This window comes from Dromiciops gliroides, chromosome 2 (genome assembly GCF_019393635.1).
Source record: "Dromiciops gliroides isolate mDroGli1 chromosome 2, mDroGli1.pri, whole genome shotgun sequence".
Lineage (NCBI taxonomy): Eukaryota > Metazoa > Chordata > Mammalia > Microbiotheria > Microbiotheriidae > Dromiciops > Dromiciops gliroides.
This window is the reverse complement of record NC_057862.1, coordinates 319,893,020-319,909,545: the sequence shown is the minus strand read 5'-3', so window position 1 is coordinate 319,909,545 and position 16,526 is coordinate 319,893,020. Positions and strand designations below refer to the sequence as shown.

General features: G+C 40.9%; 1 protein-coding gene across 5 annotated transcripts; it reads right to left on the bottom strand.

The window, feature by feature from the left end:
• Positions 1–4,137: 4,137 nt before the first annotated feature.
• Positions 4,138–13,496, bottom strand: LOC122739289 (heterogeneous nuclear ribonucleoprotein H). Of its 5 annotated transcripts, XM_043981090.1 has the most exons (14): positions 13,374–13,496; positions 12,766–12,884; positions 11,271–11,426; positions 10,928–11,071; positions 9,157–9,295; positions 8,004–8,182; positions 7,847–7,918; positions 7,657–7,790; positions 7,407–7,542; positions 7,010–7,069; positions 6,828–6,917; positions 6,072–6,164; positions 5,518–5,567; positions 4,138–4,920 (listed from the first exon to the last, which is right to left on the bottom strand). In XM_043981090.1, the coding sequence occupies exons 2-13, from the start codon at positions 12,860–12,862 to the stop codon at positions 5,518–5,520; spliced, it is 1,350 nt and encodes a 449-aa protein (XP_043837025.1). In that variant the 5' UTR covers positions 12,863–12,884; positions 13,374–13,496; the 3' UTR covers positions 4,138–4,920. The 5 variants fall into 5 exon arrangements, with proteins under 5 accessions (XP_043837025.1, XP_043837026.1, XP_043837023.1 ...); XM_043981091.1 differs by lacking the exon at positions 6,828–6,917 and having other exon boundaries at positions 6,980–7,069; XM_043981088.1 differs by lacking the exon at positions 5,518–5,567.
• Positions 13,497–16,526: the final 3,030 nt, after the last annotated feature.

Below are 16,526 nucleotides of genomic sequence, written 5' to 3'. Positions count from 1 at the left end.
TGTGTGACCCTGGGCAAGTCACTTAACCCCAATTGCCTCACCAAAAAAAATATAAAATAAAACCGACCACTGCTTCCTGCCACAGTCAAAATCACACAGACATGTTAACAAATAGGGCATTTAGAGGACCAAATCTAACCAAAACCAAGTTATCAAGGAATGACTAACAGAGTCTAGGACAGAAACTTATTTTGTCTGAACCCAGTTCTGCTGCTGCTGCCCTGCCACCCCCTCATTCCTGAACTGCTGGCTTCTGTCCTTGCCCTTCTACCGAAAATTGTTTTCTGCAGAATTGCCAATCACCTCCCAAGTGTCAAATTCAGTTTCTTTTTTGCAGTCTTCACTCTCAACATCTCTGCTTCAATGAACAAATACTGGCCCTCTCCCTCTGGCTCTTGTGGTGTCATTTGCCAGCGTTTCTTCCTTTTGTTCTTGGTTTTAGCCCCAGGCTCAATCCTTAATCTTTAAAAGTTCCCATGAGCTTCAGATATCAACATCTATACTGATCATCTATACTCCCCAAATCTACCTAAATTTGTTAGCTAGTTGTCACTGCCAGTTGACTAGATATATCCACCTGGCACCTCTAACTCAAATTGTCTGAGATAAAACTCATCCTTTTCCAAAGCCAGCTGATCCTCTTCTGGCTGGTCAACAAAAGTGACCCAGACACACATTTTCCCTTCTCATTTTCTTCCTGCCTCCGTGTGCCCCTGAGAGAAATCAGCAAAAATTTTCAACTGGGCCCATCCATCCCTGGAGTGTACTCTGGAAGCTGACCTCCTTTAGAACATTCACCTTTGTTCAAAATTAAGGCAAAAGATATGGGGAGGGGCAGCTAGGTGGCACAGTGGATAAAGCACCGGCCCTGGATTCAGGAGGACCTGAGTTCAAATCCGGCCTCAGGCACTTGACACTTACTAGCTGTGTGACCCTGGGCAAGTCACTTAACCCCAATTGCCTCACTTCATTTAAAAAAAAAATTATGGGGATGATCTCAACTTCCTGAAAGATGAGTTGAGTTGTGGATAGAGCATCAGATCTGGAGTCAGAAAGACCTAGTTCAAATTTGACTTCAAACATTTAGCTAGCTCTGTGACCCTGGGCAAGTCACTTAAGCTTGCCTCATCTGTTTCCTCATCTGTAAAATGAGCTGATAAAGAGAAACCATTCCAGTATCTTTCCCAAGAAAACCCCAAATGGCTTCAAGAAAAGTCAAATAAAGGACTAGAACAGCAACCTGTGCAAAAAATTAGGCACTATTTAAATGGAGTACACAGAAAAATCCTTGCCCTTGAGGATTTTCTTACGGGAATTTCAGAAGGGTGAGTGCTAACTGGGTAAGGATGAAAAGCTTAACATGGCACCTGGGCTATGCTCCAAAGTAACTTATGACTCTGCAGAAGCTCAAGCAGTCAGGTTCAGGGGGTAGGAAGGGATTTAATATGCTAAGTTTGCACTTCATTCTGGAGGTTACATGGTCAGATGTTTGAGGAATATTTGGTGGCTTTGTGTGTGGAGAGTGTCATACATTTAGAAGTGGAAAAGTGGAAACCTGATAAAACAGCCTTTTCATTTTACAGAAATTTAAGGCCAAGAGGCCAAGGCAGAGACTGTAGAGAACACAGCTTGGCCTTGGAGGAGGGTGGTTCTGGGGAAAGAGTCAAGCAGACTCCAGGGTTTTAAATCTGGGTTATTTAATAAAGATATTGGTGCTATCAACAGTAACTGCAGAAGTTTAACATAAGGTGGATTTTGCAGAGAAAATAACTTCCATTTTAAACATGTCAAGTAGATTTGATCATCATCTACAGAGCTAATTTAAGTTCTAAGAATAAAATCAAGGGGGCAGCTAGATAGCAGTGGTTAAAGCACTGGCCCTGGATTCAGGAGTACCTGAGTTCAAATCTGGCCTCAGACACTTAACACTTACTAGCCGTATGACCCTGTGCAAATCACTTAACCCCCAATGCCCCGCACAAATAAATAAATAAAATCAAGAAAAGCAATGATAGTCTTTAGCTATAAAGAAACAAGTGAAGGACTAGGGAGGTGGTAGTATCAAGGTACTCAAGTCCTAATTAAAACCAACCTACAATTGTGTTCAGTTCTGGGTGCCACACTTTAGGGTACTGGGAAAGCATTAGTGCTTTGTGTTTACCCTTTATCTGAACTAGTTGAAAATGGGGGTGTTTAACCTAGAAAACACATGGGGGTGGAGGGGATTTAATACCATCCTTAAGTACTATACAAGAATGACTATCTACAGAAGTCACGGAATTTCTTGGCAGAACCAATGGGTAAAAACTGCAAGAGTGTATGCATTAACATTTACAGAGCTGTCCAAAAACTGAACAGGCTACAATGGGTGTATTTGAGCCCCCCCTTCCTTACTGGAGGTCTTCATGGTTAATCATTGGTTTAGTATTTGAAGGTTTTCTTGTTTAGCTGTGAGATTCATGGTCTTTCAACTGAGATTTTTAGTAAGAGCTAACAGAAGACTCCTGAAGGATCAAAGAAAACCTTAAGCGGCACCTGAGCTTGTCTGTGCTTCTTAGAAAGCCAACGAATTCTACAAAGCAGGTGAGAAATTCCAGATGTTGAGGATCAATGTGCAATGGTTTTGAAGCAAAATAGTGTCTGTACCTGCCAGTATACCTTAGCAAAGAAAAAAGAGAAAGATCAGACAAGAACCAAGCAGTGTCACACATCCAGGAAATAAGTGGCGGTCACATGTCAAAAGCCAAGTCTAAATGAGGACTGAGATCATAACTGGCAACCATTAGGCAAGGAAGAACTGGCAGATATTAAAAAAAAACAAGGTTTTGGAAGGTTTAGTCTTGTCTTACTTGTCAAGGCCAACTATTTCCTCATAGGTCGTCGGAGACCTAAAGAAGAGACTTTAAAATATAGGCTCCCATTCAAATGGTAAAGATACTGGAGACCTAATTCTTTACTTGGAAGTTTAAGCTTCCACTCCTTGAGCATTTACTGCAAAACAAAATACTTGAGTCTTATTAGGCAGACTACTGTTAAAACAAAGCCATCTTTCCTTAGCAGGGCAAACAGACCAAAGCCTATCTAATTTCATTTTACTTAAGTTTTTTAAGATGAAATTATGAAACATTGAACATCTTACTCTTAGATACCTTAAGCATTTATAAAATACAAAAAGCTTTCAGTATCTTTCACCACAAAGTTGGTCCTTCCAAACTTCTAAAACTTGTACAGCTCTACAGAAAATCCCTTGGCTAGCCTCATGTAACAATGTTGATAGTTGTTGCTAAAGCAACACACCACCACCATAGTCATTCAAAGCTTGGCCATTTCATTCCAAACTACTTTTTAATCCAATTTTTATCGAGATAAAAGCAAAAAAAATTTCTTTTCAAGTATATAGAGCCAACACAACACAAACCTGCTGTGGTTCTGGCTTCCAAGGCATTACCTTACCTACTCCTATTCCTACTTGAGAATTCATCAGTACTTGGCACAAACTCAGCTCTCCCAGGTAACTACACGTTTCATTGTATTATGTTACAGTAAACACTACACTAACAAAACCACTAGGTGGTCGTTTATTCTGACTTAGATACAGAAATAGAGTAACTCCACATAAATTTATATCCTACATAATTTTATAAGTTTTTTTCCCCACTTTTGTTCAGGTTGTAAGCCCTATTATCTGCCACAAAAGACTGCTTTTAGAAAACTTGAACCTGTATGTCATACAAATTTTCAAACTTCCCAAATTATCTTTTTTTTGTCCCAGACAACAACTTGCCCTAACTGAACAATCCAAATCAGGCAGTCACAATCCTAGATCCCTTCGCAGAAAAAACTGCCAAAGTAACATCCTCTTAGTTCAGGACATGGGTGCTAAAAGGAATTATTTTAAATACCACTAGGCACCAGATACCCAAATACAATTCCAAACACTACTAGGTAACTTTCAGGTTTTTGAAGGTGAGCATGTGCTTTTTCTCTTGAACCAGAGAGAGCTGGCAACAGTAGAAAAATCCATATACAAAGGTGAGTCACTTCAAAAAGGAATGGTAAGAAAATTTAGCACTAACATTGGATAGTCGCTTAAGATACAGTGCCAAATGACACTGTTCGAATTAAGGACAATATGTATTCCAGTTTTTGAAAGGAAGATTTATTTAACAAGTTTCACTTAGCGCAATACACCTAAAAGGAAATCACAATACAATGAAAGATTTAAATCAAGGCCTCAGAATTTAATACAAACACCAAGACCAAATCCTAAAGTATCGGTATTGCGGTCTCAAAATTGTCCCCATTAACTTAAAAAAAAAAAAGCTTAAACGTACGTGCGCCTTACAGGATAGTAACGAAATAAACTAGAACAAACATGCCAAATGTTTCACTTTTGAATCGCAGACACAGCTCCTATATTTGTTTTACAAAAAAAAGCATGTCTCCCAACATGCATCTCAAACAGTGTTCCATGTAATGTGGTATAAGAGCAACATTTAACATAATTGAAACTGCTTTAACCTAAATACGCTTACTGCTTAAGTACACTCCTACAACATAACTACCTTGAGAAAAGCTGAAATTGTTTAACAGTTATAGTCTTTACTCAACTTGGTTATTACATCCTAGATGAATGTTTTTTTTTTCTGTGTTCAAAAATACTGAACCTGAAGTTTTTAAAACAATCCTGATTTCACTTACAGTAAGCATAAATCACAAGCTTGTATTGCAAAACTGTTAAACTTCGTTTTTGTTTGTTTTTTTCTTTAAAAAAAAGTTGACCAAGAGTCAGTGATCAGGATTACATTCCCCATCCACCACTCATACTGGACATGCCAGACATCCCTCCCATTCCGTTCACTCCCATAGATGCACGGCTCCCGCTACTGTAGTAGCTGCTGTTCATCGCTCCTTGGCTCCCTGCAAAGAGATACATGTGGAAAAGTTAATAGCCGTATCAAAGTACCAGCCAAGTTAAATCGTATTAAAAAATAGTAATAAATGAATTTGGTATGTAGTACACAATGGCTGCTGTTTTATGTGGAGAGAGAAACATGTTTGGGATAGGGGTACCCTTACTCCAAACAGGCCTCCGTTAACCCCTTCACTGCTGTACCAACTTGCCATACTCCTGTGCTACCATTTTAATGGATTTTAAGGATTGAAAATTTTAAGTTTAAAGGAAAACTAGTGTTTTTCAAAAATTGCAAAATTACTTCACAATGATTTTAAAGCTAAACAGGCATTTAAAAAATTTAACATAAAACATTCACAATGTGTTAAATTGAATGGCATATGAATAGGGAGCACAGGGGGAAGTCTCTTGCTTTTCCTATTCATGGTGGGCAGGAAGTGAGACTACAAAGTTGGACTAAAGGCAACTCACTGTGCCCAAAATGGCAGCCTCCATGGAGTTAAAAGTCAGAGCCATTGACTGCTATAGAAAGTGTTATTACAACAGATAAAAAAAATATTTGCTAATGGGAATTTAAATTAGATTTTTCAGAAAATATTTACCTATGCAATGTTTGATTGAAAATCACTGGAGTTTTCCTGTAAAACTTGGTCTGCAAAAGGATTTTGTAGGGTAAGACTATAATACCAAAATCACCATTCTTTAGACCAATTGAAAATAAACAAAAACCAATCCTAGTTTAACTGTCTTAGAAAACATGATCCTGAACCCAACCACCATCCTACCATTTAAATTATCCCATCTAAAACGTTACTAATAAAAAAAAAAAAAGCTTAAAAACTTAACTAAAAACAAAAACAAAAGGCACGAGATTTACTTTTTTTTCTTAATGGAGGCAGATAAATTTTCTGGCTCGACAGCAATTTACTACTAGGTGCCATTTATTAAACACTTCCCCCAATGCTCATTTCTCAAAGTTTATAAGGTAATTATGCTCACCATAAATCCCCCCTTCTCCAACCCACTCCCCCCCCAAAACACCCAAACCTCTACTATCATAGGCCCAATTTAAAAAAGGAACCTGCATACTCCCCCCTCCCCCAGCTAAACATGCCTGCCTAAACAAAATTTAAACCACAATCAAAAAGATGCTTACCATATCCGCTCATGCTGCTTTGACCACCGTAGCCTCCTCCGTAACCCCCACTCAGCTGCTGGCTAGCTGGACCACCGTAACTGGACTGGTTTGCTGTTAAGTTAAGAAAACATTAGGTTCCTGTTTCCAAGGCCATGTGGTACCTGGTGGTACCTGGCTTGCACTTCTAAATCTACATGGTCTTCCCGACCTCACATCCTATAATCAATCCTGTTCTAGGTAGCTTTCATTACTTCAAGCTATTTTTTAAAACAGCATTTTATTCCTCCACTAGATGCACTGTGTAAAAGCCAATAGTATATGACTATCAGCAAGAATAGGATTCAATAGAGGCATCATTACAAAGCTACTTTTAACTACTTTTCCTTTTTTACACTGAACTTAATGGATGCAATGAAATGACATCCTTCAACTTCATGTTTAACTGGACACCATTACTTCCCCAGGTCCTTTTGAGTGACATTAGTCAGTCTAAGCTCTCTAGTTCTCTAAGTTACTTACAATCCCTCCCCCAAACATAAGCAATTAACAATCTAGTCACTAATCTGCAAGTTTCACTACTTAACTAAATTTGAGGTTCAATACTTAACCAATACAAATAATTTCATAGCTCATCTGAATGGAAGGAATAGCCTTCCCAAACGACCTGACACATTACACTAAACTCAGTTAAATATAAACTAAATATAACTTAACTTAAATATAATTGACTTAGATATAAATGTTTTGTTTTTTAAAAAAACTAGCGATATTTACACAAGCCCATGCCTCCCATCATTTGGCTACCATAAGCACCACCGCTTGCTCCTGCTGTAGAATTCAAGAAGAGTTCTACATATCTGTGTTCTGAAATGAGAGAAAAGGCATACAAGGTTAGCTTAAAAAAAAGACACTAAAGTGATATTTACACAAACCCATGCCTCCTAGCATTTGGCTACCGTAAGCACCACCGCTTGCTCCTGCTGTAGAATTCAAGAAGAGTTCTACATATCTGTGCTCTGAAATGAGAAAAAGGTTTGAAAAAATTATTACTTATTGTGAATTTTTAGTCTAAGTACTAAATATAGGTAACTAGTCTAAATAATAAACCCCTGCTTTCTATCAACTAATGTTAAAACCTACCCTCCTCTTCTATTACAACTTATATAATTGAGTTGTGCTATTATCTCAATAAACATTATTTGAAGCTAGCCCACATATACCAAGCCAACCCAATGAGTCAAGTTTGTGAACAGAAAACTTCACATGCTGTCTTCTCTAGCAATCACAGGCAATGATTTTGTTGTGCATGCTATGACAAATCTCCTAGGATCCCAAAGTCCAAAACAGACTTACGCATATTTGCTTTGTCTTTTGACATAGCTGCCACAGCATCTTCATGAGTAGCAAATTCAACATCTGCTTCTCCAGTGACTCTGCCATCAGGTCCAATTTCAATGTGTACTCGAACAGGGTTGAGTGGTGAGAAAAACTAGGCATAAAAAGAATTGGGTTTTGCTCTTATTTTTAAAAGACCAGCTTCTCCTACAAAATCCTTTGCTTAAGATCAGATATAGAAAACTTGCAGTTAATCTGAGAAACTTACATTGTAAATATCATTTTCAGTAGCTCTGTATGGTAATCCTCTCATGTGCACACAATGGCCTGTCGTACTCTGGAAAGTGGACCCACCATCTCCGTATCTATGATCAGACATTCCTGAAAAACAGTAATTGAGGTCTAGATTTAAAAAAGTGTAGGTATCTTCCAGCTTTGAAGTACAATTCTTACCTTACCTCTTCCAAATCTATCCGACCCAAAGCCATATCCATCATTATATCCATTGTAGTCATCATAGCCTCCATACCCTGAAATGGTTAATGGGGAAGAGTCATTACTTAACAGGAAGCATTTTTTTTTTAATTGGACATCTTATTTCTTAGGTACACATACCTCCACCGTAGGCACCTCGCCTCATTCTTTCAAACCCAGCTCCTCTACCAATGCTGTTATAGCCTCTGCCAGCCCCAGGCCTGTCATAAGGACCTGGCCGCTGCATAGCCATTAGCTTTCGAGGAGGATCATAATGAGTACGAACTTCTGCCCGGCTGCTCTTGAAGATTTCAATGTACCTAAAACATTGTTCATATAGAAAACTAGTGAGTCCTTCATTTCACCCACAGGTATCATTACACAAGACAATATTCTAGTCATAGCCATGAAACTGACAAATACTTAAAGCCAGATTTCTTTACATTTGCATAGGCAATGACCAGATTTTACTCTTTTGACTATAAAAATGTTATTTTCAGGGGGGGAATTAAACTCCTCCTTTTTAAAAAAAAAACTTTACTGTAGCCCAACCTTAAGGGTGGGAGAGGAGTGTTTTATATAAAAGCAAAATGTTTTAGGAGGGAATAAATTCCACTCAACTCTTAACATTTCAACATTTGAATTATCTGGCAATGTGTAACAAATGAGCTAAAAAGCCAGTCTTCACCAACAGTGTAGCTCAATGCTACAGTCACTTTGCCTATTATAAATACTCCACAAATCCTATGCTTCTTAGTAAGAATCAGCATAGGTAAGCGCATGCTTCAATGAAAAATAGTCACAAGCAAAATTGAATAAAACCTTTTGTGACAATTTCTTGAAAGCTATGCTTAACATTACAATGCAAGTTTATATACAGCAAGAAAGTTTGTGGCATTTCAACTTTATAAAACAAGTTCAGAAAGTTATCACATTTTCTTATGGTAATATTAATTTACTAGATATTGAGCCATTGTTTACACTAAAAATTTTTTAAAGCCATAGTCTCTCGACTCCATGGACTTATGGTTGCTTATAGAAATTAAGAACCTTAAATGGCAAATGCATCTTAGTAACAGGGAGTAATTTAACCTTAAGTGTGTCTATACAAAAATGGCATTTAAAGTTTTAGCATGTAACTTTAGCATCTTGACAGTAACTTAACAGTTTTAACACTTTAATTATTAACTAGGACTAGGAAATAGATACATTTCCTTTCAAGCAGAGAGAATATGGATTTAATTATCAGTTACCATAAGAAAAGTGACGTATCCAACCAACCATCCATCCCCACCTGTGCCCTATTCTTTCCTTGTGTTTCTTTAGAGCCTTTTCAGCTATTTCCTGTGAAGCAAACTGCACGAAGGCCTCCCCCGTACTCCTCCCCTGGAAGTCCACCGGCAATGTTATCCCATTTGGCACGATTTCCAACCCTTCAACCCAAGGACAAATAACCCCAGTAGGGGGGCAATATTAACATCACAAGCCCAGAAATGATTCTTCTTATAGCTTTAAATACACCAGAATTGTAAATATTTTAGGCGAATGGTATGCTTTTACTTTAAGTACTCATAAATATGCACTGAAATGAAGTTCCAATAAATTTACTATTCTTAAAACACCCTGTGGCACAAAAATGAGAGGCAAACAAATATACAGTTCACTTGCTAATAAGGGGTGTATTAAGAAACTGACATTAACAGTTTTCTATTTTCAACATATTCTCATTGCTGAGAATTACACAAGATAGAACGACAGTAAGCTATAATCAAGTTTCACACACTAACAAGTTTTGCCAACATAGTCTTTCCATTAAATATTACAAATAGCTAAATGGAACTTCAGTTTTCAAAAGACAATTTTTTGCATATTTAGGTACACATACAACTAAGAAATAAAACATTTCTAAGATCACAAAACTGATCAAATAACCTAACTTTTGAAATACAACTGATCTATGTAAGACAATCATGCAATTTTTATGTTCTAATTGTAAGATAACACTTAAAGGTTTTCAAAGATGGAATTTCCAGTTCGTGGATACATTTCCAAGATTACAAAGACTTAAAACACTTTCCTAGGAGTAAGATGAGATTACATTAAGTGACAAATGACATTCAAAATTTCATTTTACTACATATTTGAACATTAGTCAAAACAATGACTAGGATTCAAATATCGTTACCAAATAAGCTATTAAATGATTTCAAATAAACACTTTTATAAGCTATTAAACCACAAGAGCCTTCCATCTTTAGCATTGAAATCCAGACCTAGGAACTAGTCAAATTTTTCAAAAACTTTAAAACATTTCTAGTACATACTTTTCAATGTGAACAATACTCATGCAAATCACATCAGAATTGTGTTAGACATTCAATTAGTTTAGGCCCAAAACATTACCTCAATGAGCATTTCCCTATCTTAGGGTAAACTGGGACATCATTTTAAAATCAGCAATGTTAAGAATTTAAAACAGTACCTGAAAATTATTCCTCTGCAATCTTACTTAAGACAGGCAACTTGCAATGCTAGTAGCCTACAATTACCAGGTTATAATCAGGTTTTCCTTGGAAGAGACTCCATAGTATTGCTCCAGAGAACATATAGTTTAGTTTGGTCCCATGACACCGGCAGTGTCATTTTAAAATAATGAATATAACAGCAGGAAGAGTGTTAGTTAAAATTAAAGTACATCAGTCTAGTCATGGTGATAAGTGCATCTTACCTTATAAACTTGAGGTACTATGCTGAACAGCAAATGTGTAGAAAGAAGTTAAGCTGTTGAGGACAATCCTCTAGCATCTAAATATCTACTTTAAACTACAACACCAAGTATAAAAAAAATTAAAAATTTAGTGATATTTAGAATCCAAGTTGTTTTCCAGCTTTAAGGTAGTCTAATTTATGGGCTTAAATTATTTGAAGGTCCCTTAAAACTTCTAAGCCAGAGAACAGAATTCAAGGTTTAAATTTTCAACCTGTCCAAACAAGTACATCTAAAATCACTCCAATCACTTCAACTAGTCAGAATGCACTGTCCAATGACAAGCACTACTACATACCTGAAAAAAACTGAACAATTTCTTCCTTGCTACAGCCAAATGGGAGTCCTCTAAGGCGCACAAAGCCATCATTGGCAGTGTCAGGACTATTTGGACCAGTATGCTTCAACACCCAATCCATTTCAACGTTGTTTGACTTGAATACTGTAAGAGGTGCTTAGAATTAGTCAATTTCGGAATGTTAGAATGAGTAAGATTTCCTTATTTTTAGATAAGCTAGGAGCTGCCAAAAACTCACTTAGATGACCATTTCCATGCGGTCAATTACCTAAAATTCAGAAAGGGGGGGGGGGTGGTAAAATTCTACACACACAACACTTTACTATGTCAACATAAATCAAACCTTCAACATATCTGTGTCCCATAGTTTCTCTGTCTTTTTTCAGTGCCAATTTGACTTCATCTTCTGATTCAAGTTCAACAAATGCTTCTCCACTTGGTCTGCCTTCTCGGGTATAGATGAAACGAATGCCTGATGCCCCATTTTGAATTTTGCATTCTGTAAAGAAAGCAACGGTTAACTCACAGTTAATGTAGCTTACCATTTGGATTGTCCTGCTCCATAATTAGAACTCCTTTTAATAAAATCATAGTGCTAGATGCCTATGTTGTCATAATACTGGCAGCATAAGGATTATTCTTAAGTACGACATAACAGCAATTTTCAAAATTAAACAAGAGACACCAAAAGAACTCTCATGTTTAATACATCTCTAACTTTTAGGGGGTTTAAAATCCTTAACGAATTTGTTCTACAACATTTTATTTTACTCAAAATAATCAACCTTTGGACTGCATGACAAGCATATGTACACCGTAGCCTAAAGCTACTCTAAAGTTTCAATTATCTCTGGGGGTAAAAATGAAATTCGAAGGACTCTTTAGCAAGATAGCAGAACCCAGGTAAAATATTCTTGACTTACCATCGAGCAGCAGGAATACTTTCTCGTCATATTGCAATAACAGTACAAGCATGAAGTTATCGACCCACCTTACAAACTGCTAAGCAGCTTATTTCCATGTTTCCACAACAGCTTCATCTGAACATTAAGCAGGCTACAAAAGCCTTACCTTGCCATACTTTTTTCCAGCATTTTGCTAATACCAAGTAATGAACCACTGACTTAAATCAGACTTAATAGTTTCTATTTTCAAATAGACTCCTAGCCACAGCTTCGCTATTACTACTCATTTTTGATTAAGTCCTTCAAATACCCATACCTTAACAGAATTTACAGTTATACTTTATCTTTTAAGACCTCAACTCAAATCATAAACTGCTATTACTTTCCAGAGGAAAAACGCACAGCCTTCGTCTGTCCTAAACAAAAAATCATACCAGCCTTTCCAGGACACTTTTGCTATGTAGGAGAACAGTCAAATGTTTATCAGGAGACATTCAATTCTTGTCAAAGCAATAGATGCATTTCCAAGCAGCCCTACTTTGGCAGAATAATAAGAACCATAAGGATCCAAGGGGAAAAAGCGCCCTTCTCTTATGCTAACCCGGCCCCTCCACTCCACTTCCCGTAAGCAAGCTGCGGTCGTTTCGCAATTTCCATTGTGTAATGACGCAAAGCGAAACCAACTTCCACCCCCCCTCCCCCCAGGCAGCAGCGCGAGACTTGCAGCAAGCGGCCGCTCCCCCGCCAGGGGGCCGCCAGGAGCGCGCGGCGGCCTAGGACCACGCGGCCCCCCCTCCCCCGCCCGCCGACCTGATGCCGACGCGGGCACGAGGCCTACGCGGACGCGAGGCCGACGCGCGCCGCCGCCGCCGCCCAGAGGCGCGCTCTCACTTTTCCCCCACCTCACACCCCGCCCCACCCCCGCCCGCTTACCCGAGAAGAAGCGTTGGACTTCATCGGCCGAGCAGGACCAGGGCAAGCCCCGGACCTTCACCACGAAGCCTTCTCCGCCTTCGGTGCTCAGCATCATCTTGTTCAGTCAGTGGCGGCGGCTGCGAAGCGAGGGCCGGGGGTGAGGAAAAGGTGCCTCCCCCCGCCTCCCGGGTAGGCCCTCGCCCCGCCCCTCACCCCCCCCGCCCGCGTTCCCGGCCGTTCGCGCCCCCGCGCGAAGAGGGGCTCCACAACCGCTAACCCGTCCTTCGTCCCCTACCACACCAACCACCCCCTCCCCCCCGTCTCGCCCCCAAAACCGGCCGCCCGCGCCTCCGGGGCCCCGCCGGCCGAGCCTCTCTCCGGCGGGCGGGCGGCCGAGGAAATGGCGGCGGCTGCTTCCGCTCCGCCTCCTCCTGCTCCGCACACAATGGAGTCGCCTCGGCCCGCAGGCCTCGGAGGCGCCGACGAGCTCCGGCCGACCCGAGCCGCGGCCCACAACACGCCGCGCTCCCCCCAGAGTGCCGACGGGGACCAGGCCGAGAGGGGTCCAGAGAGAAGTGCTGTTCCCGCGGGCGACGGAGGTTGGATGAGAGCCGACCGGTGCTCACCTCGATACTTGACTTCGGCGTGGCTACGAAGAAATGACCGCTGAGCGCCTGCGCATCCTAGATAAACCCTTTTGAGCACGCTCTGCGCACGCGCAGAAGAGCTCAAGTCTCCGCCCCCTTGCGTCACACAACGCTTGTACGCATGCGTAGTTCCACGAGCGCCAACCTCCTCCCGCCACAGGAATCTCGCGCGCGTGCGCTTTGACTACAGTCTTTCCCAACCCTTCCCCCACCAACACCCCACGCCCTTTCTGCGCTTGCGCCTTCCCGCGAATATTGAACTTCGTGCCTGTTCGCTTACAATTTTGCCTGTTGCGCATGCGCCGACCTGCTGCTAGTTCGCTTCTCTGGTCCGCCTAGGTGGGGGGAGGGGTAGGCTGTGCCTGGCCGGCGGTGGCTTCCCTTAGTCTGTGGCGTTAGTGGCTCCCGCTCTCCAAGGATGGGCCTTCCCGTGTGCGAGGCCCGAGCTCCTGGGCCCGTGGGGGCAGATAGCCGATGTCTTAGAGTTGCTCTCGGCTTCGGGCCCGGCGCAGACGTCAGGGCCTTTCTGGGATTAGGGTTTAGCGCCCCCTCCCCCAGCGGCCTCTCAGGGCACGCGCGGGGCCTTCCTTCTTCCTTCCCTTAGCCCCGCCGGGCCACCGAGACCGAGTGAGAGGCCCTCCTCTGCGGAGGCTCCCGGATCCGGGAACCCTGTGGGTCCTAAGGCCTCAACCCAAGAGAATGGAAGTTCCTCGAGGCCAGCTCCCACATTTGGTTTTGGTCTCCTGTTCTTCCCCCTCCCCCCCTCCCCTACCCCCCCCCCAGGCCTAGCGCACTGTAGGCGCTTAATAAATGTTGGTTTGCAAGGACAGGGGACCTCTCCTGCTGGCAAGGAGATGGGGCGACCCCTCCCTCCCTTTACGGAGCCCCACCAACCCCCGGATCCCGGGTGGTGTCCCTTTGGCACTGGGCTTGGGAGCTGCTGGTAAACTTCAAAAACGGTAGGGAATCAATCCCCAGTTTATCCTGCTCTGAGAGCCTTTTTTGAGCACCTGATAGCCGGGTAGAGTTCATAGCTACGAGGGTATAGGAAGGAGAAAGAACTATTCCCTGCTCTCAGAAAGCCTACTTAACGATGAGAGAGGCTAGACATCCACACAGAAAAGTGAAATATGCAAAGTGCATGATTAAATTCAGGGGAGTGACAAACTTTAGAATTTTAGAGGGATTAGGGAAACTGGACATTAAAAGATGGGTAAGGATTAAAGAAACTGGAAGGGCCACAACAATTTGGTTTTGAAGCCATAGTAGGCCTTTGTATTCCCTTACAATTACCAGGATGCTTAGCACCCTGCTTGGGAGATAGATAGTAGGTGCTTAACCAGCGCTTGTTGACTCTTCCCATAGGAATAGTGACTTGTGATTTCATTGGTATAGGCATCTCCCAGGTGAGGAAAATCTATCAATGCAGATTAGCATCTGCAATTTATGTTCTTAGAGAATTGCCCAGAACACTGAGAGGTTAAAACTGGCTTTTAGGGTTACGTGGCCATTATGTGTTAGATGCAGGACTTGAACTCAAGTCTTGTGGGCTCTGAGGCCAGCTCTTTATAAGGTATCCCAGGCTGCAGGGATCCTGTAGTAGTAGTGCCTGGACAGCAAATAGGACAGTTTAATAAGGGGTGGCTTTAGGGGGAAAGATAATTTCTTTTGGACATGAAAAGTTTGAGGTGTCTCTAGAACATCCAATTTGAAATTCCCCAATAAGCAGTCAGTGATATGGGACTGAAGCTCTAGAGAGACACTGGGGATAGATAGATCTTGCAATCATCTGTGCGGAGATGATAATTAAAACCATAGCAGCTGAGTCACCAATTGACCCGGAGAGTATAGATTAGAGAAAAGAAATTCAGTTTTCATGTTTCATATGTACTTTCTATCATACCCACACATTATTTTTTTTAGTCCAGCTATTAAAATGAGTGCTCAAAGTGTACAAAGCACCAGGCACTCTAAGGTAGGAACAGAAATTTGTATTTATAATCAACTTTCTGCCACAGATGATTTTAGAATCTCAGAAGGGAGCAAATGAGATTTAACATTTAACCCTTTAAGGAATTTGCCAGTTATTACCCATCAATAAAGGTGAAATTCAGTCCTCCAGTGCCCAATCTGTCATTTGCTCACTACACATTTCACTATTGAAAGTGATGAAATCAAAACAATATTTGAATATTAGTGGTAGGGTAGAAGAGAAAGAGACTAAATGTAGGAAGCCCATTTTAGAGCTTAACTATTGGTCAAGGATTTTCATAGCCTAGTTGGGAAGTGCTACATCCACCTACAACAACCTTTTGTTGTACCAAAGCACTTTGCAAACCTAAACTGTCTTGAATCCTTACTACAAAATAGGTAGTGATTAGATTGGGTTCACAAGTCTTTGTCCCATATAATCAAATAAGCATTTATTATAATGCATGCTAAGTACCCTGAAATACAAAAGAAATGTTATTCTGTCTATAAGGAAATTTCCATCTAGTAGAGGGTTTCAAAATATTCGTTAACATGTCATCAAGAGGGCCATTTCCATTAGGGAGCTGGCCCATTCTCAGTCGAATGTAAATAAAGACCCTTGATACTTCTCCAAAAAAAAAAAAAGTCAACAAGACAATATAAATTAATTGCATTTAGTGAAATGTCTAAATGACTTCTGAATTTGTCCAGACTTAAGTCATTTTACAATTCTGTTTTCACTGAAAAGAAAAATATACAAATATTAGCCTCATTTTAAAGGGTGTTTTCATTGTTTAAAATGATGAGATCAAGGTAGGAGTCCACTCAGGATTCAAAATTAGTGAACAAAACTATACAAATATATAGTAGGAGTTTTATACTGTTGTGCTGTTACAGAGCAGCAGATAACAGAGGTACATCCCAAATGCTTCACTAGATTAATGATTTTGGGGGGTGGGGGGAGGCAATGAGGGTTAAGTGACTTGCCCAGGGTCACACAGCTAGTAAGTGTCAAGTGTCTGAGGTCAGATTTGAACTCAGGTCCTCCTGAATCCATGGCCAGTGCTTTATCCACTGGGCCATCTAGCTGCCCCGATTAATGAATTTCTAAATTAATCAAGATTCAATCAAGAATAAGACTTTCAGGGTTATTGGGTAGAT

Bases quoted from the DNA above. Each gene is read 5' to 3' on its own strand.
- LOC122739289 (XM_043981088.1), bottom strand. From the start codon at position 12,862: ATGATGCTGAGCACCGAAGGCGGAGAAGGCTTCGTGGTGAAGGTCCGG. The intron at 7,791-7,846 runs GTAAGGTAAGAA...TTTTAAATCTAG, and splicing joins GTCGGATAGATTTGGAAGAG to ACCTCAATTACTGTTTTTCA. The intron at 6,165-6,827 runs GTAAATATCGCT...TTAACTTAACAG, and splicing joins GATGGGAGGCATGGGCTTGT to CAAACCAGTCCAGTTACGGT.